At 37.9% G+C, this 27,718-nt stretch overlaps 3 protein-coding genes and 1 long non-coding RNA gene across 4 annotated transcripts; 1 reads left to right on the forward strand and 3 right to left on the reverse strand.

Annotated features, from left to right (window-relative positions):
- The first annotated feature begins 7,707 nt into the window (after positions 1 to 7,707).
- LOC116204979 lies at positions 7,708 to 8,522 on the forward strand. Its single transcript, XR_004156427.1, has 2 exons — positions 7,708 to 7,973; positions 8,288 to 8,522. It is a non-coding gene; the product is annotated as an uncharacterized LOC116204979 (long non-coding RNA).
- A 968-nt stretch (positions 8,523 to 9,490) lies between these two features.
- On the reverse strand, positions 9,491 to 13,679 carry LOC116204978 (TOM1-like protein 4). The gene is made up of 10 exons (XM_031537382.1): positions 13,498 to 13,679; positions 12,835 to 12,975; positions 12,188 to 12,266; positions 11,999 to 12,097; positions 11,784 to 11,897; positions 11,339 to 11,499; positions 11,100 to 11,181; positions 10,850 to 10,935; positions 10,561 to 10,761; positions 9,491 to 10,394 (listed from the first exon to the last, which is right to left on the reverse strand). The coding sequence occupies exons 2-10, from the start codon at positions 12,942 to 12,944 to the stop codon at positions 9,761 to 9,763; spliced, it is 1,566 nt and encodes a 521-aa protein (XP_031393242.1). The 5' UTR covers positions 12,945 to 12,975; positions 13,498 to 13,679; the 3' UTR covers positions 9,491 to 9,760.
- A 2,560-nt stretch (positions 13,680 to 16,239) lies between these two features.
- On the reverse strand, positions 16,240 to 19,729 carry LOC116204947 (NAC domain-containing protein 17-like). Its single transcript, XM_031537333.1, has 5 exons — positions 19,227 to 19,729; positions 18,290 to 18,567; positions 17,863 to 18,168; positions 17,109 to 17,691; positions 16,240 to 16,756 (listed from the first exon to the last, which is right to left on the reverse strand). The coding sequence occupies exons 1-5, from the start codon at positions 19,411 to 19,413 to the stop codon at positions 16,380 to 16,382; spliced, it is 1,731 nt and encodes a 576-aa protein (XP_031393193.1). The 5' UTR covers positions 19,414 to 19,729; the 3' UTR covers positions 16,240 to 16,379.
- Positions 19,730 to 23,574: 3,845 nt separating this feature from the next.
- Positions 23,575 to 25,223, reverse strand: LOC116206401. Its single transcript, XM_031539269.1, has 2 exons — positions 24,343 to 25,223; positions 23,575 to 23,910 (listed from the first exon to the last, which is right to left on the reverse strand). The coding sequence occupies exons 1-2, from the start codon at positions 25,095 to 25,097 to the stop codon at positions 23,847 to 23,849; spliced, it is 819 nt and encodes a 272-aa protein (XP_031395129.1). The 5' UTR covers positions 25,098 to 25,223; the 3' UTR covers positions 23,575 to 23,846.
- Between the last annotated feature and the right edge of the window lie 2,495 nt (positions 25,224 to 27,718).

The raw sequence follows: 27,718 nt of genomic DNA on the forward strand, positions 1-27,718 counted from the left end.
TTTCCTGACCATGCAGAATATGATGCCGAATATTTATTGAGGTCAGTCGCGCTCTCGTGAGGCCTGCAGACTTCTTTACGGGATCGATCATAAATAAGTCAGGCTTCGGGGATTTTTGTTTTGGTGCATTCTTCAAGCCCGATCTAAATTTGCTGAACCAGGGCAAGTTAACTTCGTCAATGGCCCGCTATCGCTGGCTAGCCAAAAATGAAAACTCGACTCCACTAAGTCGAGTCGAACCGCAAAGCTGTGATACACAGTATCTATCGAAAAGCTAATCAAGCAGTGCGCTTTTGATTCTGGTTCCAGCGACAATATATTGTGTTACTTCGAATTCCAATGTATTCTCCAAAAATGTATATCGGACTAAATGTTTTATGATTTGATTCATTTAAATGAAACATATAGGATTTCATTTCAAAAGGATACAAATTTCTAGGACAATCACAGTAATTATCTCCTCCATTTTTATACACGATTGCAACGTCTGCATTTCGGTTGCCTTCCTCTCCAATACAATGACTTTCAAAATACCATAATATTTCTGACAAAATATTTGCAAACCGCGAAAGATGGTACGTATCAGTGACTAGCTAACAATGTGCGGTACCTTTAACTAGCTAGTTCATGCCAAGAGTTATCGAAATTAATTGGCACAAATCAGCACATTCGATAAAGATGACCCGAAGTTGGCCCGAAGGGCTAGCTCTAAATTTCATGAAAGAGTTTGAAGTTACCCAACTAGATGTAATCATCTAACAAATGGGATCACAAGCTGAGAAAAGGTATCTAATATATATATTAGCACATTCATGAATGAGTTTGAATTAGCTACCCAGTTATAGATGTACAGATTCATGAATGTGTTTGCTTTTATTATAATCTAAAATTATTTAATATTTCACAGAAAAAATTAAACAAATAAGATAAAAATATAGGTGATTTAGTCGTGGCAAGAGAAAGGAGTAGAGATGCTGATCGACTAAAATGGTTGACCCAGGGATGGCACTGGGAAGGGTTTGGGACGGGTATATCCATCCTATACCCATACCCATTAAGAAAAGTCTATCGTAAATCATTCCCAAACCCGTTAAGATTTTAAAAGAAAATTCCCAAACTCGTCCCACTAATTTAACGAAAATCCATTGGGAACCCATTTTCCACCCATTAATAAGTTTGCGAGAAAAGCTTATATGAAGTTATTATAATATCTTATTTATAGAAAATGGTTTGATATAATAAAAAGTATTCAAATACAGAATATAAATTCTAGACAAATAATTATATGAAAGAAAATAAACCACAACACTCATAAATTTATAACATGTTCGAGAAAAACGAACCGCAAAACTTATAAATTCATAATATGTTCAAAAATAATAAACCACAGTACTTTCAAGTTCATAACACTAAACAAGTGTTCCAACTACTAGAAATTTGAATTATAATAAAGGGAAATAAAAGAAAATAATAAATGTTATCTTGTAAATATGACTAATATGAAGGGTAATTTGATAAATTTATACTTAACGGGTTTGGGACAAATTTTGAGGTAAAATCCTAAATCCTTCTCAAACCCTGCATGATTTTGACTTTAAATTCTTAAATCATTCCTATGACCCAATGGATAAAATCCATTAAGCACCTATCAGAATTTAAGACCAGGTATTTTTGCTATCCTAAGTTGACTTCTTAATTTTGGAGTCCTATCCTATCCTAGTTAGTAAGGAGCCGAATTCTTGTCTTACCTTCACTAATTAACTAATTTTTCAATCTGCCGGCCTAATCCCAGGACCCATACAAAGGATATTTATTTAAAAATATTTTATTACAGAAAAAAAATGTTTTTTTTTAAAGTCAGAATAAAGACTCGTCTAATCCTATTAATTCGGGTAGAGTTGAAAAACGTCAATTTTCGTATCATTATATTATATTTAAAGACACTAAATTTATTTAAAACAACTGTAAATTTTCCGCTATATCTTTCGAATGCGTAGCATGTCATTTTGCTTGTTATGCTAATTATATTATACCTCGCATCGTTTAAATAACTTGATAATCATTTAAGGTTTACAATACAATATAGGACATATTCTAACATGCGAAAATACTTATGAGTTATTAATATTAATTCATGTAAACTTCAAAATTCTAGTTCATTCAACTTAAATGCTATATTTATTTATACTTAGTGCAGAATCCTAGCGATGTTAGAAATGTATAACTTGTAATTTGACCTACATTATTTATGTTGCATTGGGCTTTATATTATTTTAATAACTTCATACTAATATCAATTATGAAAAAATATATTAAAATATATGAAATAATTTACGTAGTATTCTTTTGGTCTGCAACTGCCTGAAATTCAAAAAACACAATGGGCCCTAATCCAAATTTGAGTCGAGTGGGAATTAGTATAGTAATTTTTGTTGAGAAGAAAATCAAGAAATATATTGTAAGGCATACTTGTTAGTTGGAATATTTGGGTAAATTTAAAAACTATATTACGAGTACATAATAAAATATGATTATCAAAATGTTCAAATCATAATATAATTAAAACTATTTACTATATAAATATGAAATATTATTTCTGAATTGTCCTGGAAGATATGTAAAAATTAGAAATGAAAATCAGAATGACAATGAGGAGAAAGTAAAAATATATAATAAAAATAACAATAACAATAGCAATAATAAAAAAAATTAAAAAGACGAATTCGAAAAGAACAAGAGGAAAAAGAAAAGGGCGTCCATCGATCATGTGCATCACCATAGCTTGACAGACAATGAAAAAGACATGCGAACATATATGATGTAGGATCATTATACCCGGTCAACGTAGTTTTGCCGATTACAATAACAGCCCATTTCTATTAAAATATCTCAACCACGCGGTTACTTAAACTGACAAACAAATAGATTAACATGCAATATATGAAGTTTCTGGTTACATGTACCACTGCTAAATATAATCCATATGTTTCATATGCTGACATATATAACCCCGTAGTTTTTTAGATTAATTCAGCGCTAAATGGATTCCGATGGCATCATCAGATTAATAATGATAGAATCTTTATATATATATGTAAAGAGGGAGAGAGAGTCCTTCCATAGTATATGCAGGTGATGACTATTGGAAACCTTAAAACTCCAAAAGGTTTGTTTTTTTTTTTCCTTTCAGTTATAAAAGAGATCTAAAATAATGATAGATGGGATAGTGGAAATGTAAAGGTATGGAAAAATTTCAATAATGAGGATTGAATTTTATATCTTACAATTTCACATCGACAACAATGTCACTGCACCAAATCCCTATCTTAGAGGATGACTCCTTTAATAACATAGAAAATGTAACAAAAAGGAAATAAATTGTAAATGGTCCGACCTCACATTGATGTGATAATGAAAAACTACGAAGATTTCTTCAATGAAAAATAATTATGGCAAATTATATTCGAGCGAACTAGCACCAGTTTTCTTATTTTATGCAATGTAATTAGTGTTTTCTCAATTCATATGATAAGATAGGATTATCCAAGAATTTATCAAGAAGAGGGAGAGAAGAAAATTAGTTTGATTATAATGAAGAGTAAAGTTTATAGATTTACTAATAAATTGAAAAAATAGTTGAAATAAATGGGCACAGAGCATAGACATTACCCAAAAAGAAAAGCAGTTAAATTAAATAGTAAAACCTTTTGAATATGGTTGAGACCCAGTGCAATTGGATTAAATCCCCTTTGCTAAAGAGCAACCAACTTCAGTTTATAAATGGACATGGAAAGAAGTCAGAGAAGTGCCAACGAGGTGAAGCAGCTAGCTATGTATAATATGCCTTCAACTTGGCGATCAATGTCTCATGCTGTGGGGATCAGAAAATTGACCCGACCTTCCAGCCCGACTAATCATTCTGGGCCCACCTCGATATACCAAGTTGGTAACAATCCCTAAATGAAATATTTCTTGATTATTATCTCTCATATATCTTCAATATTTTTGATAAAATATCTACATGATATTTCTGGGATATTCCATTTTATATTATGTGAATTAAATATCTCAAGAAGATTACAATATCTTGATAAATATCTTAAACAGCTCTATAAATACTCATTCAGATAACTCTAAAAACCCTAGATTCAATTCTTTATTTTTTCTGAGCAGTCTCTCATTTAAGCATTGAAGAGGAAAATCGGGATTCTCTCCCGTTATTCTCCTTTTTGTAATTCGTTTAGATCTCGTGACTTGCACATGATTAAGACTGAATTTTTTCGATCTTAACATTGGCGATGTCTATGTGAAACAACACGAAAGGTCATGATCCCTTCTAGTTACAGTGTGCTCAAGGATTTTGCTTGCATGGGGTTCCTACAATCATCAAAAGCTAAGTCTCAGCTCTCCATCTCACATCCCGATAATTCATCAGTCTACAAAGGGAATCTTGTTAAAATTGGTCAATTTCCCTTAGTTATTTCGTAGGACTACAGTCCTTCAAGACTTTTCCGTCGCAAATTCAATTTCAAAGAAGAAAACTTTTGTTTAATAATATATAAAATATTTAACTTTTCTAATTCGATAATTGGATGTTGATTATTTTAATCCTTGCATCTAGCCTCCAATCAGCACATAATTTTCACATCACAACATGGCCAAGGGAGCTGGCATCTCAACAAGAAGCGAAGCAAACCTCAACCTGGGAGGCTGTAGAATTCTTGCACCAATAGCAGCGGTCATCGCGACGAAGCCGTGAACAATGAGTCGGGGGGCTACAACACTCTGCAGCGCGTTCCGGATGGCAATATAGAGCAGAGCCTTCTTCCTTCACAGAAGCAACAACGCTCAACAACAACGAGCAGAACCTTCCCTCGCGGAAGCAAAAGCGCTTGACAACCAAGAGTAGAGTCTTCCATCGCGAAAGCAAAAACGTCCAATAACCTAGGACGAAGCCTTCCTTCGTGGAAGCAACAACGATCGATAACCAAGAATGGAGCCTTCCTTTGTGGATGCGACAATACCCAACAACCAACGGTGGAGTTTTCTTTTGCAGAACTAAGCCAATGATGGAAAACTCTCTCGTAACGAGGTCATCACTGATATCGCGATATTTAAAAACCCTCTCATAACGAGGGCATCGCTCATAACGCGATGTTGAAAGACCTCCCATAATGAGGCCATTGCTCATAACATGATGAAAGACCTACTCGAAGTAAAGACTTCACTCATAGCGTAGATGAAGACTTCTCATTAAAGGACATTGCTTATATCACGATCTTGATCTACTCCCGCGACCTCTCAAGCTCACGAGAGTGGGAACTTATGTCAGGGACCAGAAACTTGGCCTGACTTGCCGGCCCGACTCATCATTCTGGGCCCACCTCGATACACCAAATTAGTAACAATCCTAGAGGAAATATTCCCTTCATTATTATCTCTCACATATCTTCAATATTTTTGATAAAATATCTACATTATATTTCTATGGGATATTCCATTATATATTATGTGCAATTAAATATCTCAAGCAAACTACAATATCCTAATACATATCTCAAACAATCTTTATAAATACTCATCCATGTACTTCTAAAATCCTAGATTCAATTCTTTACTCTTTCTGAGCAGTCTCTTATTTAAGCATTGGAAAAGGAAATTGGGGTTTCCTTCCGTTCTTCTCCTTTTTGCAAGTCGCTCGAATCTTGTAGCCTGCACGTGATCGAGACTGAAATTTTTCCGAACTCAACGCTTGGGATGAGAAAACGTTTTGTCAATGTGACTGTATACATATCAAAAAAGGATCGTAGCACAATAACGCACGCTCTCGCCAGGCAATCAAAATATTTTATGTTCGATACCCAGTGAGATTATGCGTACCCTTTTATTAGCTATTAGGGATTTATTACATTGTACTAAGCCTATGAGTCTTTCTTATAACTAAAATCGTGACTATGTACATGCTTCAATGCTTGGCCTGAATTCAAAAACCTTCTCACTACTGTTAATTGATTTAAATGGTTCGATATCTCTATTTTTTAAATAAAATTTTAAGGATGAGTTTTCTGAATAAAAATAAGAAATTATTTTCTCTCTTAATAAGTTACCCGATTCAAACCTGTGTTAGTGGCTACCATTAAACTTTGTGGATACCTGCAGGTGGTGGACGCCTAAAAAAATCAAAATCTTTACTTAAAAAAAAAAAAAGACAAGAAGAAGAAGAAGAAAGTCATGAGTTGATTGAATGAGGAGTGAGGACTTTCATTTCAAATTAATGGACCCCTTTGCCGCATACTATTCAACTCTAAACAGTAGAGTATCCAAATACATTACAAAGATTTGGTGAAAGAAGGATATCGTTTTTTATTCATTCTTGGGTCACAAGTATGCCCTTAGGCAATATTAACGAACAAATATCCTACCGATGAGCTCTTGATTTTAGGTTGATTGTAAGGTTTTGTTCACCTGTACTAAGGCCTTTCTATTAATTCAAAGGGAAGGGTTTATGTGCCCTTACTGGGGACTGTAAGGGAAAATTAATTAAGGGAGCTAACTATAAAGAAAGTCCAAGGGCCGGGAAGCTCCTAATAATTTTATGATCAAGATGAAAAATGCGCCGACAGATCGTTCAATTAGTAACCTAGGCAACGGAGCAGTTTACATAAATGGAGCCACATCTGTTGATCGTAGGTTACACAAGTAAAAGACCATTAGTGGTCGGAGATCCTTCGACCAAATTTTCTATTGTTGCTTGCTTCTATATATTTGGTAAGAACCACAGTGTGGGAATTGAGAATGTCATGCGAATATACATATGTGCGTGTGTGGGTATTATTCTGGATTACTTAATTTGATCTGTATTCTTATATAAATTGGCTGGCTCCCTTAGTTCAAGATTAGCTTAAAGTTAAAGCCGAGGCCACACCATGGCAATACCAGCTAGAGGAAGCATCAAGCGCAGCATCATGGCCAGTTGCTTCCACAAGGTGAGACCCATGCTGGAAAAGATTGCCCACATTCTTCGATTTGGCCATGAAAATCGATAGCCAGGTAGTGTCTGTGTTTGCTCGAGTTTTTATGAATGGCCGGTGGAAAATTTTTGACAATTTATGTATATGGGTTTTTTTTTTCGTTTATATATGAATGTACATCGACCTGGCCGGAGACCATGTGTAAACAAAAATAAAAAGTACATTGAATTATAATATATCTTGTATCATATAAGATAATGTCTATATTATGGTCGAATGCAAGTAATACTTCATGCCAAAGCACACTGCAAAAGATCAATTTCAAGCTAGCTTGCCAATCCCGCAACAGTTAAGTTGCACATAACTTACGCCACCGTGCTGCCATATGATAAAATCCATATTGAAAAACAAAAAATCCATGTAGCTACATATATATGATTGCTGATATCCCGATAAATATCGAATATTGTGCATGGAAAAAATTAAACATCTGTATTCTAAAATATGATCCAAATGATTTTGGTGTGTTTTACACTCCTTCGGCTCAAAGATTCAAATACACACACAGACATATATGTACGGAAGTACAAAGTGAAGGAAGCAAACTAAAGGGAGTTTGGGCAAAAGGACTTTGGCCACTTTCGGGAGGGAAACTGCATGCATGAAGCTGACACGAAGGTTCCTCTTCCCATCCCCTCCTCTCTTTGGAACGATCCCCTATTATTTCTTCAGCTTGGCATTTAAGTTAACCTTTCAAATCTTCCCCCCTCCCTCTCACACACGCAGAGACACGATTCTTTCGCCATGTTCTCTTACCAAACTCGCCAACGGGAGCACAAAGTTTCCATCTCGATTAATTACTGGTGCTGGAACGTCGTTGAGATGATGATAGCTGGAGAGGTCCGGACATCAGAAGAAGACTCAGGCTCGTCGTCTCATCAAAGGACTGCAGCAATAAGGCGTGCGATGAATGATCATAAGTGCAAGACGAGGATCCCGCCTGTAAGAGGAGGAGTGAAGCGCAGAATATTTGCTCTTCTATATAAACACACTCTTCGCCAACTTTTCACATCCTCAGCTGCTCTTCTTGCATGCAAACCTAATACTCCATCTAAAAATAATTGATAATTAATAATTAATATTCATATTTTCGTTACGCATGAAATGCAAATGGTCTGTGTCGAAGTATCATAGTTGCGTCACGAGTTAGAATCACTACACTCTGCCGTGGTATCATATGTCTGGCCAAGGTCTTACTTATGGATTAATATATACGTAAAAGAATGTGTCATAAAATGCATGTCCCTTTTTTTCAGTATGTACTCGGATATCTAAAAGCTCAATAGGTCATGACTAATTCAGTCGGGAGATCGAACATTAAAGGTTATTCTCCCTCTCAACAAGTGCGCTTCTTAAGGTTCGAACTTGTGTTCTCTTTCTTACGGGGTGAGTTGTTTACCACTCAACCAATACTTTTATCGGTCCATGCATGTCATAAATATGTTAATAAAATAATTATAGCCCAAATGTGGGAGCATGCGATTATATGTATCATTATCTCTTTACAGCAGATCAATCTCCATGCATAGAGCACATATATAATGTGTATTTACACGTATATATAAGCCTTTGCCTATCATAGCAGAGTTATCTATGCTGTACGTACGTACGTACGTATGTATGTATGTATGTATAAGTTTCTCGGTTATATTTAATTACCAAAGCTGGTGAAAATACCCCCAAAAGAAATTTACCCGGTACCTAGTCGTGCATGGGGTGATCAATGTCCGCATGTATATATATGTGCACGCGCTCCTGAAATCCATTATAGATAATCATAATCATATATATACGTAATTATTCGATTGAGTGACATGCTTTTTGTTTCTAGAACCATGAATCTCCTTAAAAAAAATGAAATTACTCTTTCGATATTCCAGGTTCTTTTTCTTTTTTATGGCCACTGACATAATTCGAAGTAGTTGAATAATAATGAAGGCGCAACAATTGACTGTTAAAACATAAGTGTCGTCATTTTAATTATGTGTATATATATATATATATACACATGCATGTGCGTGGAAGTTCCTAATATAATCTTGTGGTCATCATCAAACCAAATCCAGGCCAAACTGAACCTGAGCGGAAGTTGTATAGACTGAAGTCAGTTTACGGTCTCGCCAAACATGATTTCATATTGGTTAGTGGGTCAATATCTAATTATACATATCTCTGATTAAATATCATTTCCGAAGGCCCAGTCGGGCCCTTTTTGAAAATTTGGCCCAAGAGGTCAAAACAGGGACTGAAATTTGCTCTCTTTTCTTTTTTCTTTTTTTTTTAATAAGTAAAATGATGAATGAATAGCAATAATGGCGACCTTACCGCATCCTCTGTACAATGTTCAGATTATCGTGTTAAACCTAATATGGTTCACGAAAAGTCAGTATTTCCCAAACTCAGGCGTAGAGGAGGTGAACAAAATTTGCTAGAGGAAAAGGCTTGCAACAGCTAGAGGAGGTGAACAAAATTTGCTCTTATTAGTTATGACCACCAATATTGGACATCTAATAACAATAATAAGGAAAAATGTTAATATTTTATACACGATAAAATAGTCAAACATGAGCGGGGAAAGAATCTCCACAACAACCCTCTAATCATATAGACAGACTCGCGTCCAGATATCCCTCTAAAAATTTATTCAAATTTCAACACACCATATAAAACTCGGACGGGATCGTAATATCAACAGCCAAAACCCTGACCAGACGATGCACGAGAACCAATCAGAAGGACCGATTGGGCTTAGATGAGGAGGAAGACGGCGATGATGACTTGGCCTTGGCGAAATCCAAGAGATCCTTGAAGAGGGCGTCCTCCTGTTTTGTGGGCTTGGTCTGAGCAGAGGAGTTGAGGCTGAGGCCCTGGGCCTGGTTCACTAGGCTATCGTAGGAGGAGCCTGAGCCACTGCTCGAATGGGAGCTTCCCTGATGTTGCTTTTCGAAGTACTGCTGCCTCTGGTTGTGCCGTGAAGGAGGGGGCGGAATAGCCTGGGCACCAGTTGAGGGCTCCCAAGAGGAAGCAGCCGGTCGAGGCTCATCATAAACAGGCTGGCCCGATAAGATGGGCTGTGGGGACGAAGAGGGCTTCATCATCGAGGTCAATGGAGGAGATGCGGAGGTTGGGTTCGAGTGGTTGGGGACTGAGAATGGGGCAGAGCTTGAGTGAGGGGATTCGGTGGATCTGTAGAGGTCACCGCTGAGATAGTCAACCACACCCGAATCAGAAGAGGTGGTCCTCTTCGACAGGGGAGAAAAATTCGGTGGGGGAGGAGGAGGCAGGATTGGCTCTTCGTCCCAATGTCGTTCGGCCTTGGAATTTGATGGCTTCCGGCTCATCCCATTGTCTCTTGATGATGACCTGAAAAAATGAGGAGGTCACCTAACTTATTATATAATTCCAAATTGTGCATAGGATCCTCAAGAATCTCAGTCCCGACCCTTAACTGCACGGGGCAACACCAAGCCCACGACGACAGAAGATCTGTTTAACTCAGGAAAGAAGGGGAAGGATAAGAGAAGTTTACCTGTGAGATAGCTGTGAGAATTCTTCTTCAGACTCATCATCTTCATGGCTAACATTCACAAATGGCATTGGCATGCTCGAAGTCTCAGTCCTGGCTCCAACACCAGTGTTAGGAGCTCCTCGGGCAATCTCATCATGGCGATTAAGTACTCTCTGTAAACTGTCATTCAGTGCCAGCCCCTGACAGAGAAGCTCCTCATCTCTGGCAAAGGAAAATGCAATTTCAGTAAGAATCTGCAGTCGTTTCTAAATGAAGAAACCTTAGGGACAGTTTTTGTAAATAATCTTACACAGTATTGTTCACAAGAAGCATGACACGCTTCTGGTAAGAACGGCACTGATCAACAAGGTCTACAATAATTTCGTCCTTCAGAGCCTGCCATAACAATCGGAATTGGTAGAGTAATCAAAGATAAGAGAATAAAATACATGCAAATTGGACAGCAACTTGATTGGTTTTTCAAGATACATACGTAGTCTTGGCTCATGGATGAAATAAACATTTACATCATACTAGAAACAAAAGTGGGAAGCCATTACCTCAGGTTTTCTTGAATCCAACGCCCCAAGCATCTCCATCAGAACATCTGCCAGACCCTCAGCATTCTTTATCTCTGGCAAGCTGAACATAAAGCAAAACATGTCTTGATTCAAAGTGGATCTAATTTAATAATTTCCACTGTTGAATTAAACCTTGTCATGCCTGCCTTTACTGTTTCTAGTCGAAATTCGTTTTGAACTGGTAGCATTAGAGGCTGATGTTCTGTAAGAAAAGGTACCTAAGACCCGAAGCATCAGGCTGGAGAGAGGCCTGAATAGCAACATCATCTTCAAATGCTGACACCGAAGGATGTTGAACTGTAGTTACTGGCTGGGTCTGTGGGGGAGTGAAAATTGGCACACTGTTCTCTTCACGCGGCGGAAACTCAACCCCAGCAGCCTAATTAAAACAACCATATCACGTGATCAAGCCTCCTCAAAAACTGAATGTCAATAAAACTGAGAAAACTGTAATAAGCAATAACTATCCGAACGCAAATTGCAAAGTTAGCACAATAAATCTTACTATAGAGATGCCATGAGTCCTATATAATCAGGAGAAGATGCAATTCTCAGTATTAAATAGCAATGCTAGAAAAATATAATGGATTCTGAAATGGATGAGAACTAGGGACGGAGAGAAACTAGTCTCTTTGTGCAAAATATAAAGGAAAGAGCGATCACCGTTAATTCGTTATATGCACTGAAGTACTGGGGAAATCTACCATCAGGTCCCCCCAAGGCTTCTTGCCATGTGTCTATCAGGATCAATATCTTCTCCCTGACATTTAGCTCAGGCTGCAAATTTAAAAGTTAAAGGGGAAAAATGGTGGTCAGAATAGTGCTTTTGAACCAGAATTAACATCAAGAAGAGGAGGATAAAGTCCTTATCAAGGCACCTTCTTCTTCACAATTTTGACCATTTCATGCAATATATTGCGTTCGACTATCTGCTGAAAGACATTCTCGCCACAATTTTTGCTTAGCGTCTCCAGTAACTACATTGTAATTACATCCAGACACTCTTGTCAGATATGGAAGTTAAAAAGAATAAACATCAACAGACAGGAAGACAAAGAGAGACTGACAAAAAGGGCAAGAAGCTGGATCTTAGCATTTTTACTGGTGAGGCGCTTTTTGAGTATCTTCAGAGCATCCTTTGCTTGCCTGTGAAAATTGCAGAGCCAACTAGAGGTAATCAATGTATATCCAAGACAACAAATGTTAAGATATAAACATAGAGATATAAGGACAGAAGCACGACAAAGCTTCAAGTAATTAGCAGTACCTCCAGAACTAAATTTAAACATATAAAATATAATTCAAGGCCTCAATATTGAGATTCATTTTTTTTTTTAGGTTGAAGTATTTTCTCAATGGACAAATTGATGCAGAATAAAAATGCACTTGCTTTATGACGTTCCAGACGAGCATGTCAACATCACTATGCCCTGGAAACTGTTAACTCATACTGTGATCAACAGAATTTCCAAGGGATTGTTGGATCTAAAATCATCTACAAGTGATCCCATATAGAGGTAAAATGTCATTAAGCCATGCAATGATCGTGCGATATTAGAAAGTACAGATATCCCTCAATGGCACAACTAGAAAGAGACACACTTGACATCATAGAGTGGAAGGAGAGACTGCTCTCAGCTCATTGTCCCATTTGAGTTCTAATATCAGCGAACAGCCATAAAATAAAAACCTTGGTGAAAGAAACTGAGTGTACCTCGGATCAGTGTTAATGATATCGCAGACTTCAATATTTAAAGCCCAGTCAGGACCAGTCAACTTCTCGCTCATGGCCCTCTCCGCACAGGCTGCCGCAGTATTAGCCATGACTCTCTGGCGACTTATGGTTCCTACTCCCCTAATTGCCCCCAACAACATCAAAGACAAAACAGCAATTCGTAAAAAACCATGCAACAATGCCCGGAGTTCATGTACTTCCAGAAAAGATGATACAGAAAATTGATAAGTTGTGATCACTGTTCAACTGCTTCCAACTACTCCAGCAAATTCCTTTACGCTTTTCAACAAAACCATCAACAAACAGGAATCACCCACGTTGACCGTCTTCAATTAGACCAGCCGTCGCGAAAATGAGATTTTGATACCAAATGAGCCTATGACTTAGCTTAACAAACATAACCCACAACAGAAACAGATCCACCCGAAAGGACAACACGATTAACTTTTCAAGGAATCAAGCTGAAACCACCTCGACCACCGTAAAGAAACTCGAAATAAGAGTAGTTGATCAACTAAATACATCCGAATCCGGCAATCGGGTTATGCTTGAGCGGGCAAAAACCCTAACCCTCCAGCTCAAGAAAAGCGGACAGCTTGAGGAGAATCGTGAAGTGGGTATAGGGCAGTTCGGGAGCCTTACCAGTCAAAGACCCAGAAAGGAGAATGTAAGGATCAAGGAGAAGATCGCGTGATCTCTATCGATGATGATTCTCAACCAAGATACCTCTGCAAGTAAAGCAGAGAGAGAGAGAGAGAGAGAGAGAGAGATTGGGGAGGAGGGAAAGAGGAAGAGAGTAACGAGGTAGAGGGAGAAATGGACTGACTCTCTCTCTCTCTCTCTCTCTCCCTCCCTCTCTCTTATTTTATTATCTAAAACAATTTAAGCATTTGCAATACGATCCTCGCATTATTAATTTCATTCAATTAAGGCATTCAACTCTCCTTAACTTAACCTCCCTCCCGTTAGAATTCCTGTTTAATTAACATACTAGCCTGACCATAATTCACATGTTTGGCTCATAATTGTGTACCCCTTGAATATTGCTGTACGTATTTAATGCAAATTAACTTGACGGATTCATCATAGCGTGTACAATAAATTGATCGGCCTACATGTAATTAGATAATTTTCAAATAGGATGAATAAATTGAACATTAAAAGTCGCAGAAAGTATATTAAAATTATTATAAATCGAACATTTCATATATATGAAATATATTATGATCAATTTCCATCGAGAAACATTTCCGCTGCATTCTTGGAAGGAGAATAGCCTGTACTTACTGCACAGTCGAATCGAGCCTTGGAGTCATAAGAAGGGCGCATATTGAAAAAGGCGAAAGATTGAACGATCCAATGTGAAGTGTTTCTTTAGTTGGGGGTTGTCTTGTTTGTTTGGTAGTATTTTCTTGGCGTCAGCCGTCTCTCTATTTTTAAGGGGAAAAAAATTCAACTTGACTATTTCTATTCCATTTCCCATCTCCTTTTTTTTTTTCTTTTATATACCTAGAAAGTTCACGAGCCAATTCAATTCAAGTCGAGTTGATCAACTAAGAGGATTAAACCGTCTCAACGTGAATTTTATTTATTCACAATACTCGAACTCGATATTTTATTTAAAAAAAACGTCAAATCACTTGAACCGACTATTTTTTTTTTGCCTTTTTTCTGTTTTATTCCTCGGTAAATGACATATCTTGATTGACTTTAGCTCTTTTGCCATTCGTGAGCCACGACTGTGATCTTCAAACGGTCACAGACCAATCAGCATTGCTGCAGGTAATATGAGGGTTGACTTATGAATAGTCTTTTCCTTCCTTCGTGGGCTTTGAGGTAATGAGGTTTGCTCCTCTGACCTTTCCGTAGACGGACGGAGGACGTTCGTGGATATGTCCACACCCAGCCGAAAGTGCGTTTTCTCAACCCCAACCCCGACTTACAATCTTTGCTCCCATCGTCAACGTTTCATGTTCGTATTTTGTTTCGTACCTAATAAAAGTGTTGCTACGGTATGAGTGCTCTCGTTCTCTCACATGCAATTTACTTGTAGTTGATGATCGTGTATTATGGACCGGCCATCTGTGCCCAAGTCTATAACCTTAGTAAGGAATAAAAGAACGGGAAAGACACATCGAAATACTCAACGTATGTATGTGGGTCGGAATATAGCGTTGCGTTGAAAATGGCGAGCCGCCTAAGAAGTAAGAATGGCGTGTGAACGGGTCGATCGTTGGCGAAGCCCCAAAATCATTTTCCGCTGAATTATCAAGAGACTCATGCGACAATAATAAAGTCAACGAATTCACATCCCAAAATTCTCTTTGACTGTCTTCCTGCCGGAATTCAATTCGCCAATTAAAAATTAAAATGCAGATGGATGGAAATATCATTTGTCTTAATTCCTAAGCAATGTCGGTATCATTAGGTATTGTTTGATAAGCATTATTTGGACCCATCGAGAAATTTATGTTTGTATACATACATATACATACATACATACATACATACATATATATATATATATATATGTGCATGCAGGCAACATTAATTTTGCAGATAGTATCGAATCTTTGATAATCAGAAGACCGAACAAATATATGATTGGATTTTATGTAAGTGCCATTTGCCGATTCAAAACAAGCACGCATCATCTTCACCCGTGACATAAAATGTTCCCCTCGAGCTCCTCTGTGCTTATCATTGTCCGGGAATCTTCATCTATATGCCATTAGCAATACAACTCATCAACTTCACAGGCTCTAACACAATTGTTATTATCACTAGGAATCTTCATCTATCTGCCATTAGAGAGACAATTCATCAACTTCACAAGCTGCACAACTGTTAAACATAGTCCGCCACACGGCGAAGAGTAACCATTTATATTGATCCTATTCGAGCTACCTCGTTTGCCATTAAAGGCAAAAGCATAAATTAGGAGGTGGGATTGGCGATATCGCCATACCAGAGCCCTCAAGGTCGTCAGCATTTGAAAGAACGGTAACGTTGTTGTTAGTATGCAGATTGTGGGTGCTTGTTTCTTACATTACATAATTTCGTAAGCACTTATTTAAATACAACAGGCCAAATGTATTATTAGAAGTATCATATCTAATGTCTCATGAAATGATTAGGACTCAATTGAATAAAATCAATAGTTAAGGACGCAAATGTTACAAAAAAAATTAAAAGATAAATAATTCACGACAAAGAAACTAATTCCGTCTTTCTTTTTGTGCTAGTCGTGACAATAACGAAGGGCATGTAAAAAGTAATGCGTAAACTCAGCGCATAATGAACGTGCAAGCAGTCGATCCTCGACCTGGTAAGTGACGTGACGGAGAAAGAGAGGGAAGCCTTTGTCGATTCTTGACCATGGAATTAAAAGGGGTAAGCCTTCGATGACAGAATCGGCTTAGATTTGCATTGATATTTTCCAATGTACCAGGAAAACATATTAATAGGCACTAACCCATTTACAGTGGCATATAGACACGTAAGTTATGTCTCAATACGCATCTTTATGGAGAGACGCATCTTTCCCAGAGTCTCAATGTTCCTATCAGCACACCAAACAGAGCGCCCAGCACTCCGATAACATAAAACAAAACAAATCTTCTACTTTTGCCGCTTCTCCTAACTACAGCAGCAGCACCAGTAACAGAACCAACATTCGTTGCCACAGAGTTTATTCTTACCCGACTAAAGCTAGACATCCGCTCGAAGGCACGACTGACAAGAGCATTCTCTGAAGCTGAAGCCGGGTTGGTCGGGATGGACTCCACAAATGACCAGACAGCAGATGAAAACCGACTCATCCGCCCACTAACTTCTTCCCCGCCGTTCTGGTTTTGATTTGCATTGCTAACGTTGTCATTACCAGAATCACTAACAAAACCTGAAAATTTATAAAAAGTAATAGCTAAATTAGCGCTTCCTGCGCCGAAACCACAATAGTAGGAGTTTTGCAGTGGTTTTGTAGGCATAGTCAGCAGTAAATACAGCAACACTTGAAATAGAATACTTGTGCAGAAGAGCTCTTGGAGCTAGCACAGTAGCAGCAATTATCCATGAGTTTTCATCATGTGGACTGTGACAGTTCTGCCAAAACCATCCATCCCATGAGGACCTCTACGTGGATGGCCATTGGAGAAGAGAGCCACTTTTGTCCACATTTGAAACAAAAGAAGAAGCAACTCAGTGATAGCTGAGCAAGCGGGTCAAATTCTTGACTCTGGGCAACAATGTACCTGACGGAGGAGGCTGAACCCCTTGTGTTGATTCCCACGAGGTGAAGGCGTTGCCTCTCTGATCATGAACCCATAATTGATTGGCACTCTGCTGTGCCATGAGTAAGGGGTTCTGTTGCACCTGGTATTGGTAATTACCATCGTCAACTACACCGTAATTGAAAAGGTTCATGTCAGGAGCTGCGACGTTTTCTTGATCCATCGGCCCAATGTCACGAAGAAACATGGCAGCATCGTGGAAGACATCCAGCTCCGACAATCCATCCACTTCTTCAAATGGTGATTTTTCGACAGGCTTCTCAATGTTGCCAAAAGAGGGCTCAGGGCCACCAATAAGATCATCAATCTCCAGAAAATCCTCCTCCCTGATCTGAGGTTGAAGAGGACAATTTTCAGGTGCAAAAGTTACCACAGATGAAGCCTCTTGTTGTTGGTATTGAGAAACGCCCAATGAGTTAAACTCAAAGCTGGGCTGCAAATCATGCAGAGGCTGGTTTGAGTTGAATGCATAAACTGGCTCCACAGAGAATTCACTTGTTGGAGGAATAAAAAGCGAACTCTGTGCTTCTTCTTCATTCCCAAACTGCACAACAATGAAAAGCACGACAGCGTGTTAGTTTATGCGAGTCCAGCTGCTCACTAATCTAAATTCCTAGATTCTGATAAGTATTAAGCTATTTCATCGTCACATAATTTCTGTCAAAAATGATCAATGTGATATATGCATAGCTAAGAGTTCTTAAAGAGAACCAACCTGAGGAAATACAGGAACAGGAGCCAAACTGTCTACTGCTGCTGGATCATCAAGTTCAGGCATATATTGTTTCAAGAGCTCCTCAATATCATCTACTGCTGGAGGATCCAAACGAGTAACATCAGTCACATTGTCAACTGAAGTGACTTCAGGAAGTTGCGTTGGAAGAATTTCCTCTCCGACAGTCTTCACAACTTCAGAGTCATCATCGGCCCATTCTTCTTCTCTGAATGGAGCGCCATACTGTTCTCCATTCTTAGGGCCAGCTCCACTTTTCTTGTAAACCTTGTACAGAGCATAATAATCCTGAAACAGTAAGCACAATCAGATTAAGAACACAAGCACAGATGAAAAAGAATGGTCATAACTTTTTGCTTTCAGCAATAATAATAAAAGACTAGAAAAAGGAACTCCGAAAACCACACACCTTCGCATTTTTACATCTCTTGAGCTCCTCTTCATCTAGAGTATACTCATGCATAACCCAGTTGCTCCTTTGCCCACTAGGTGCCTTACCTTGGTAGAAAACCAAGGTTTTTTTCACTCCAACGGATCGGGAGTTGGATGTAATGTTGCGGTCCTTCCCTGTTGCTTTCCAATAGCCATGCCTGGTCGCCCTGTTTGATCTCGCACCATTGGGATACTTCCTGTCCCTGGCACTGAAGAAGTACCACTGCCTATCACCAGTCTTCAGTATAGAATGACCTGCATTGAGTTATCATTAGTAACCAAATTGATTTGACATATTTATTAAGAAAAAAAATGAGCATTAGACACAGAAGACAAATCCAGCCAAACATTATTCATATCAAAGGACGAGTACTGTGAGAATGAAGAGATAGTGACAAGAAAGCAAACCATCTTCATTCTCTACAGTATTATCGGGATATGCGTAAGCCATATGTCAATATCGACTTCCCTACATCCAACGCAAACAGATTTATAGATCAATAGAATTTAGATCAATTATAGGTGACAAAACAAGGATTAAACCATTAATCTCCAGCCAGATGAACACACTGAGCCAATGATTAAGATCATCTGCTCCGAATATGTTACAAGTTGCAATCCCACAAATAAAAGGCATTGAAAGCCCACGGGCGAGCGATCCTCGTGTCTACCAAAGTCAACGGGCAAGAGCATCAAGCACAGCACAATCGAGGACGATCACAACACACACGGAATAGAAAAATTGGCTTCTTGACGTAATGAACCGATCCGATGAATGACCAGACACAATCAAATCACAACGTCAGAATCATCGGATTGAAGAATTTCCACCCAACAACAAGAACAACACTCCATGAACAGACGAGTAAAGTCAACGCCAACACCAGAGAGCGAAGAAGAAATAGGTTTCATACCAGGCAGCTCTTCGGGATCCCACTTGTAGACATCGAGCTCGGCGATGATGTTGAGCCTCAGCTTCTTCCTGCAGATCTTTCTCTTGAGGTAGTACAGTATGAGCTCCTCGTCAGTGGGGTGGAACCGGAACCCCGGGGGCCACGCGCTGCCGCGAACCGCCGGCGACGAGTCGGATCCCACGGTCATCCTCGATCGGCGAGACCAGAACCCCGATAGAAAGCCGAGCGCGCGACACCTCGAACTCTACAGCGGGTGCAGGGTACCGATCGCTTGACGGCGACCGACCGACCGAGGGTGGGAGAGGGAGGAGTCGATAGGGTATCAGAGGAGGGAGGATTTTGCGATTGCTCTCAATGGAGGAATCGCCCCGTGGGAAGGGTTTTGGTTGGTTGGTTGAGGGGGCGGAGGTGAACTGGTCAAAGTAGGCGAACGGGAAGCTTCGGGGCGATTTCGTTTTGATCTCGTTGGTTTTTGCTTTAGTGATTCAGTGTTCCGCCCCCCCCACTGTTAGTCAACGGCCTTCGTTTTCTTTATTGGTTAATATTTGGACTTCCTCATCTTACTTAAGAAATTAATTTAATTAATGAATTTCCGCTACTATCGCTTGTCCATCGGATCACTTGTTAAGGTCGTCGACACATTATAGTAAGGCATTAGCATTTGCTGGACTCGGTGTGTCGTGAGTTCGAGTTTGACAACAATTGTTACAGTTTGTTTGAATTGGTCAGAAAAGAGGGGATGAATTGGAGCGAAAATTTTCGCTTAGTTTGAATATAAAATTTTAAAAGATGTTAAGGGTAATAATTGTAAATCTTTCACCTCCGAAATCCATTTTCTTTTAACTCCAATTTGGGGTTGGATTAGAAGTAAAAAAATTATTTAATAATTCAGACTTATTATAAAATGATCGAATTATCCCAATTCTTTTGCTAATAAGTCTATATAGAAGGATAATATAGTCACTTAACTTTAAAAAAAAATTGAATTTTGAAACGCTATTAAAAAAGTTCCCATTCCTTCCCCTCCATTCCCTTCCCTTCCCCCTTACCCTCCCATTCCCTCAACAAAAAATTATCCGAACAAAATGTTAGAAATTAGTGAAAGGGAAAAACATAGGAGCTGACTGATTGTATTGGACATGGTCATTGGATGGCATTGCGACCGTGCCAAACAATTGGCTAGGAGACGACTCGATCGTCTACCTCCAATTTTCTATTTTTCCTTTATTTTTTAAGATTTTCAACCTTTTATTCTTTTTTAAAAATTTTCAAATTAATAAAAAGAAATTAGAAAAAGAAACCAATTCATCCAATGAAAATAGTGACTTGTGACGTAAACTAACATAAAAGTTAACCAAATTAATTTTTGGTTAAATTATGAACAAATCTTAAAGTTCCGTGCTTTATTTTATAAAATTGCTCAAATTTTGAATATAAATAAAATTCGAGACAAAATACGTGTGTTCTTTTTTTTTTTGGCATTTGCCCTAATATTTAAAGGTCAGTTTACATGAAAATAAGTAATCGGTCACTTTAATTATCGCCTTCATACTCCCTCTGTTAATTATTTAATAACCTTTTTATATTATTTTCACAATAGAACAATAATTTTTTTATGAAAAAGGTGAATCAAATTATCTGGACCTATTCCATCAATGAAAGGTCGACAAATTATGTCGTGCTAATCCAGCCAGATTAATCAACAAGGAAAAAAAAAAGTTTATAAAGCTGCTAAAACAGTTCCAAACTCTTGCCAATCTGAAGGAAAAAGAAATGTTTTTACTAATGAATTAACACCATCTCACTTTTATTACGTGTCACGGGGCAAAACAATCAAATATTCTTTTATATTTTTCACCAGTATCCTTCGAAATTCCTCCAAAATTGGAAGATTGATATATTAATTGTACCATTGCTATCCTTCTTTTTTTTTATTTTTCTTCTTTTGGGTGGAAGTACCATTGCAATCCTTCCATCTTTCACATCTCATTGTAAGAGGATGTGAAACATTGATTAATAACATTAGAAGTTTACTTATAAGAGAGCGAAACATAGTAGCACGTTTCCTTATCTAATAATCAAAAGATTTCGAGTTTGATATTCAGTGGGAGCACTCGCGCTCTTTTATTAGCTATTAGAAGTTTTATTTTATTATACTAAGATCAATGCCTCTCTTGTAATCGAAAAAAATATATTAGAGTTTACTTTATACACCCTATAAATTATATATTTCTTGGATTTCTCCATAATGATAAAACCATTTCTGTGTTCTTGGATTGGCCTTCCAAGGCAATGATTTGACTATGTGATTCTTAAATTGATGAAATCTGTATTTCTAATATGTTATTTCTATCATCGACTTTTCCTCTCTAAGGTGGTGACGTATGTATCTTTAGAGGTTGGAGTTTATCCACTCCCTTTCTACATCAAACATCCCATATGCCTTTCCAATATGGAGTGAGGACTATGCACGACATCATATGGATTGACCTGAGAGCGAGAGAGCTGTTTAAAGGTAACTTGACATACCCAAGTCGCTCCTTGTGTGAGTATGTAAGTGTTCAACAGTTTATTTCAAAACTAGAGGGGGCTAATCAAATATATTTATCTAGCGAGTTTTCTTAAGACGTTACTATCTCATTATAGAGTCCTCCAGAAAATTAATGAATTTAGTTAGCACACTGAGTAATGCGGCCATGTAGTATTGGCCATCGGCCTCACTGTATTAACGTTGATTGATTGAAGAATACCGATGTATTGCAGAAAAAAACAAGAGGTTCATGGTTTGTTTGTCACGAGACATGTTGTTTGTTGCCAAGAACCACTGTCAAGAACCATTGGCCCCATTGACAATCTCAAAGCAAATTACGAGCCAAGCAATGACGATAAATCAATCGGGAGAATTGTTGTCCTGTGCTGGCCCAACTTCGGCCCAACAAGACAAGACAATAGATAAGTCCAGAAAATGAAACCAAGTTCACGTGTTTTTAACGAATGAAATCCGCAGGCGTTATGATTAAAAAAAAAAATCCACAAGCCTTTACGAAAAATAAATCCTAGTCTTTTTGAAAAGATTCAGTGTAGTAACACTATTTCTCGAATTGAAACTAAAAAAAATTACATTCAGTTTTTATCGGAGAAACTTTCAACACTTGTTTTCTTTCATGAACTTTTTAAGAGATAAAAATAGCGGCCTAGCTAATCACGAGGTTAATTTCATTCTCATCAATTTTATCACGTGCAATGAAAACGCCAATAATAGTGGTTGACACCGGAAATCACCGTCTTAATCAAGATTGCCGGCGGCCTCGGCATCGAGCCACCACTACCCCTCTCTCCCTCCCCTTTCTCTCGTTGCAGAGCAGTAAGGAAACAATTTTGGGGTAGAGAAAGCTCGACCCGAGACAACTTCTCAGTTGAGATCACTGACAATTTCCGAGGCTACTAGCGACCTCGGAGGTGAGGTGGTGGCCAGAGTTGCGCAACTACCGCCCTCTCCATCAGTTGTTCTCTGTTTCTCCTTCTTCCATGAAAAGAAACTTTGAATTAACTTTTTTTAGAAATTTGAAAAATATTATTTATGAGATGATGCTCTTTTCTCTTTCATATTCCAATCCAAAATCTTAATATGTAGTTGATTAGGATATTCCAGGAGAATTCAAACTCCATCCATCTCCTTGTAAATTTGATAAAATCCACGCCACTACACGTAATAATTTTAGTATTTTTTTTTATTAAAAATCGTGGGCAGCAGTAATGACAATCTTACCGCCCCCACTACCTAATGTTCGGGCTCTCATGTTCAACAACAAATATATTAGACGAATTGAACAACCAACGTAGGTACCGGCTCTGTCAGTTTAGCATCATCAAAAGCCTAGTATAGTTCACAGGAGTCGATGTCTCCCAAGCCCAAGTGAAGAACACACTTTAGCAAATATTTTAATACAAATGCATAGAGGGATTCAAATTTGGAACCTTGGAGTTACCAAATCATACGAGAATAAAACTTGAAATTACTAACCATCACACTTAGTGATATTTTAGTATTTTTTTTATTGGTTTTCCCTTTTTACCATTTCAGTCGGCAGAATGCGTCCATGGCTTCCTCAAGAAGAATGTCTCTATTGATTCGTTGGAAATGGGACAAAAGAAAAATGCAAGAGATGACCAATTTTTGTTGGGTCTATGTCACTCTTTCCTTAGTCTTATAAGCTTTGAAGGCCCGCGTGGCTTTAAAAAGGGAAAGTCCCCTTTTTTTCTCCCTTAATTTCCTCCACTTTTGTTAGGAAAAAGAAGGACCTGATTGGCAGCAAAATCATGGTCTCTCCCTCAATTTTTCCTTTCGTCCAAAGCAAACCAATTTTCCTCACTTTGCATCCAAGAATAAGTTTTTACAACAATAGTAATTGATACATATATATGATTGCAGTTATAATTGTGTGTAATTATTGACAGAAGACCGGCATGGCACGACAGAACATCGTAACCGCAAAGTCACATAATGTGCACTCCTATACGGCAATTGCACAAGTACTTTCTAATGCAGCTGAAGCCAATCCAAGGTAGTAAAATTATCTACGCATAGTGCGTTGTATATAGTAAGCCAAGAATGCATCTTCATTTCGGCAACCTGCTTTTGTTTGTCCGTATAAATGACCAGCAGTCGCTATCCTGCTCGTGCCTGCATGACATAAATGAATTATATGTACTTCAAGCAAATATTCTCGTGAATGCCGCAGTGAAATCAACAAAATGTTATTGATTCTTCTATATTACATTATTATGAAGTAAGATCATTTAAAATTTTATTTCTGTTCGGGGCGTATGTTGTCAACATGATAGCACAGTGGACTCTAGCGTTGCACGTCTAACTTAGATTAGTTAATTGTTGGTGGTTAGGTTCCATTAAATATTGATCAACTACGTTATTAAATATTCTGTACTTCATGAATATCCTAATGAATGGAGCTCAGCTCCCAATTGTATCCTAATTTTTTAGATTTGTACATATATACCAAAAATTTTGTGGATGACTAAAAACATAGCACTATAATTTACACAAATATATACAAATTTCGAAACATGTACGTGACTAAATCCTATTTATGTGTACCTTCTGCTGCTGCTGTTGGAACGGCTGCTGCTCCCGCTACTGCTGCTGCTGATACTGCTTTTCTGGCTTCCACTGGTGAGACTGCTCGACTCCCCGCCAGTCTCGGCGCTCTCGCCATGAGCAGATGTCGAAACCGAAGCCCTCGTCTTCCACCACTCTTTCTCGGACGCTCCATTGCTATTGACCCCATTATTCCTACTATTTGCATCGAAACCCCCAGTCTTCTTCTTCTTCTTCTTCCTTGCCCCCCAAGGAAGCGGAAACACCATCTTGAGCAAGAACCCGCCGCTGTTACCGTCGATACTCCCGCTCCTCACCATCTGGCCGTGATGATAGCGTTGCTGCCTCTGCACCCGAGGGCCGGCGTGCCTCACATAACTGCCCTTCTGCCCCTGCCCGTCCCTCTCTTGGCCGATACCTTGATGGTTGCGGTTGACCTCGACGAGGTCCTTGAGGGACAACTCGTAGGACGACTCAGGCATGTCCTTGACCATCTCCATGAGCTCCATCTGTCCTCTCGCGATGGCCTCGGTCCTCGACCTCGGGGACATGGCTGCGTAGTTCCTTCGCCGGCTCTCGGGGCTCTCCGGCCGCCACAGTGGTGGCGTCGAGGCCCCGGAGCCCCCCTCGTCCAGACCACCATTCCCGAACGTTGGCGTTCTGGCACTCCCGGGCTCGTAGCTGTCATCCGACGAGAGTTTGATGAGATCGGATAGGTGGGCATGGGTCTTGGCTGTCTTCCCCAGATCAAGCATGTTTGAATAGTTTAAGAGAAGGAAGAAGAAGAAGGTGAGAGTGTTAGGAGAAGTGTTCTTTTTTGGTTGGGGAGGAGAGGGAGAGAGTGGGTGAGATGGAAATATCAATACAGCGACTCTGTCTGTCTTCTATTATATATAGGCCTTTTTGTCATTTTCCTTTCTCAATAAATATTAATTGACAAGAAAAAAAATGTCGTGGGGATTTAGTTTGGGAGCTATAGGTCTCTGATTAGGGTGTATGGTGAGGATGTCATTAAAAGTCAAGGATCTATCTAGTTCTAGTTGAGTGGTACATAGGATTCCTCTCCCTCCTCCAATTTCCTTTATATCAATTAATATGTGTAATAGAGAAAGAGGACGCGGTGCCTTGAATAGTAATCAAGATATTTCATATACGATTTCTATGGTGAAATTAATCATTGCTCTCTATTAATTATTAAAATATTTATTTCAATATTAACAAATTCACGAGTCTCTTTTAAAAATATAAGTGCCAGAGGTTCACTCGTGCTATGTATATGATTTTACATACTTTGAGAACATATATTAATTTTTAGTAGTATCAAAATAATAAGAGCAAAAATTTTGATGTAATTAGAAAATTTATGGCCGAATAATAATGAAATTGTTGAGAACAGTCTCGTAGTCGATTACATTACTTCATACATATTTTTGTTCACTACAAATAAGTGATGAGTTTAAAATAATTAATTAATATAAAAATTAATAAAGTGGCGAGTGGGGCTTGGCTTGGGGGTTTGTCCTCTTTTTAAATCAAAATATGGCGAGGGAAATATTTTAGGACTAATTCTAAAGGGAGATAGAAGAGAGAAGGAGCAAGAAAATTTTAAATTTAAAAAGTTAATTTTGTGATTATTTTCTTTTTAATTTATAGGATATAAAAATTAAAAATATGAATTAGTATAATGGTATATATTTTCACTTGATAATCAAGCGATTATTTATGATCTCCCCTCTATAACCTCCAGTAATGATTCTTCTGGCACTACGACCTTTACTGTAATGATGTTGCCCATAAATCAAATTATTTCGTATATTTTCAGATTTAATATTCATTGTGGAATATCTACATCTCTGTATTAGAATAAATTTTTTTTATTATATTAAATTTAAAGTCTCATTTATAATTAAAAGATTATAGAAATGCGAACTGATTGTGAATTTTTATCTCTGACCTTATACAGTAGTATAAAAGTATAGATATAATAGTATAGACGTATATATATATACATAGTCCTAGCAAATCTACATACTGTTGCTATGGATTTAATCGCACTAAAAAGAGGATACTAAATTCGCCTTTAGATTTATATTAAATTTGAAATGACTGTGATCTTTATGATTTTCTTATTATGTTATCATGTTTCATTAATTCGGTATTATAGTTGATCATGTCGATGGGATATTCGAACGCGAGAATACCTCTGAGGGTTGGGTGGACCTTAGCTTTGTATCCATCAATATGGTCTCTCCATTTTGTTTTGTCGTTTATGTGTTTTGTGGAAGGGAGCCTCCCCCTTTCTATTATTATTATTTTTTCCTTTTCTACGTGGAAGGAAAATAAAGACAAAGGCAAAGGCAAAGGCATGTCCCTCTCATTATTTGATTTTATTATTATTCTTCTAATAACGTATCTGAGTGAACTTCGTACTTATTGCTGTTCAATTAGATAATGCTTATGACGTTTGTTAGAAAAATTGTTCGGCCATCTCTTTTAAAAGAGGCAACAACGCGGTGCCTTTCATTCATTGGCATAAATAGAACTAGGAAAGTATCCACTGGTTACCGTGGGGTAAAAGTTTATTAAATTAATAATTTTGTGCTTGTAACTTGCGAGTTGTGCAGACTTTTTGCGATTTTTATTTTTCATTTGGCCCTCTTGCATATAACTTGTACATACGTGTATAAATATATATATATATATATATATATACATACCTCATCAACTCTCCTCTCTCGGTCTCATTGATTGAGAAATATTGGAAATATGTGATGAGGCTTGAGGATTGGTGAAAATTAGTCAACAAAGCATTAATATAAGGGATGCAAGCCGACGTTCGATTATGAGCTGAGGGTCCAACGATATTTCACAAGTAGCTAAGGGTTCTCAAATAGAATTCCAACAATTCGCCCTTCAGCTTTTATATATTATATATAAATATATATATTAGATGAAAAGTTTATGCATAGTGCGAATAATACACTATTTATTATTTTCTAATTACTTACCACTTTAAATAATTTAACAGTAGATGATGTTTGAATAATTATAATTTTTATGGACATATAGCATCTCATGTTAATATAGATCATTCAAGAATATATATCTATATATATATATAGACACACTAGAGAATGAACCCCGCGCTTCGTGGCGGGATAACAACTATTTTCGTTGAATATAATTTGAATCAATTATAAGATATTCAACTATATGAATAAGCTTATTATATATTTAATACGTAAAAGTAATGTTGTTTTTTACGCTGTTACATGATTATATATCATTCTTGCATACTGAATTATCTTCTTGAATTATTGACTATACTTCATGAGCCATATATTATATGTATAGAAGCTATGAAATCCTACTCACT

This window comes from Punica granatum, chromosome 4 (genome assembly GCF_007655135.1).
Source record: "Punica granatum isolate Tunisia-2019 chromosome 4, ASM765513v2, whole genome shotgun sequence".
NCBI lineage: Eukaryota > Viridiplantae > Streptophyta > Magnoliopsida > Myrtales > Lythraceae > Punica > Punica granatum.

Coding starts and splice junctions, on each gene's coding strand:
- LOC116204978 (XM_031537382.1), bottom strand. CDS start 12,944: ATGGCTAATACTGCGGCAGCCTGTGCGGAGAGGGCCATGAGCGAGAAG. Junction 12,098..12,187: donor TCCAGCTTCTTGCCCTTTTT/GTCAGTCTCTCT, acceptor ATTACAATGTAG/TTACTGGAGACGCTAAGCAA. Junction 11,898..11,998: donor TCAAAATTGTGAAGAAGAAG/GTGCCTTGATAA, acceptor TTAAATTTGCAG/CCTGAGCTAAATGTCAGGGA.
- LOC116204947 (XM_031537333.1), bottom strand. CDS start 19,413: ATGACCGTGGGATCCGACTCGTCGCCGGCGGTTCGCGGCAGCGCGTGG. Junction 18,568..19,226: donor GGATCCCGAAGAGCTGCCTG/GTATGAAACCTA, acceptor AACTCAATGCAG/GTCATTCTATACTGAAGACT. Junction 18,169..18,289: donor AGAGATGTAAAAATGCGAAG/GTGTGTGGTTTT, acceptor TTACTGTTTCAG/GATTATTATGCTCTGTACAA.
- LOC116206401 (XM_031539269.1), bottom strand. CDS start 25,097: ATGCTTGATCTGGGGAAGACAGCCAAGACCCATGCCCACCTATCCGAT. Junction 23,911..24,342: donor TCCAACAGCAGCAGCAGAAG/GTACACATAAAT, acceptor TATGTCATGCAG/GCACGAGCAGGATAGCGACT.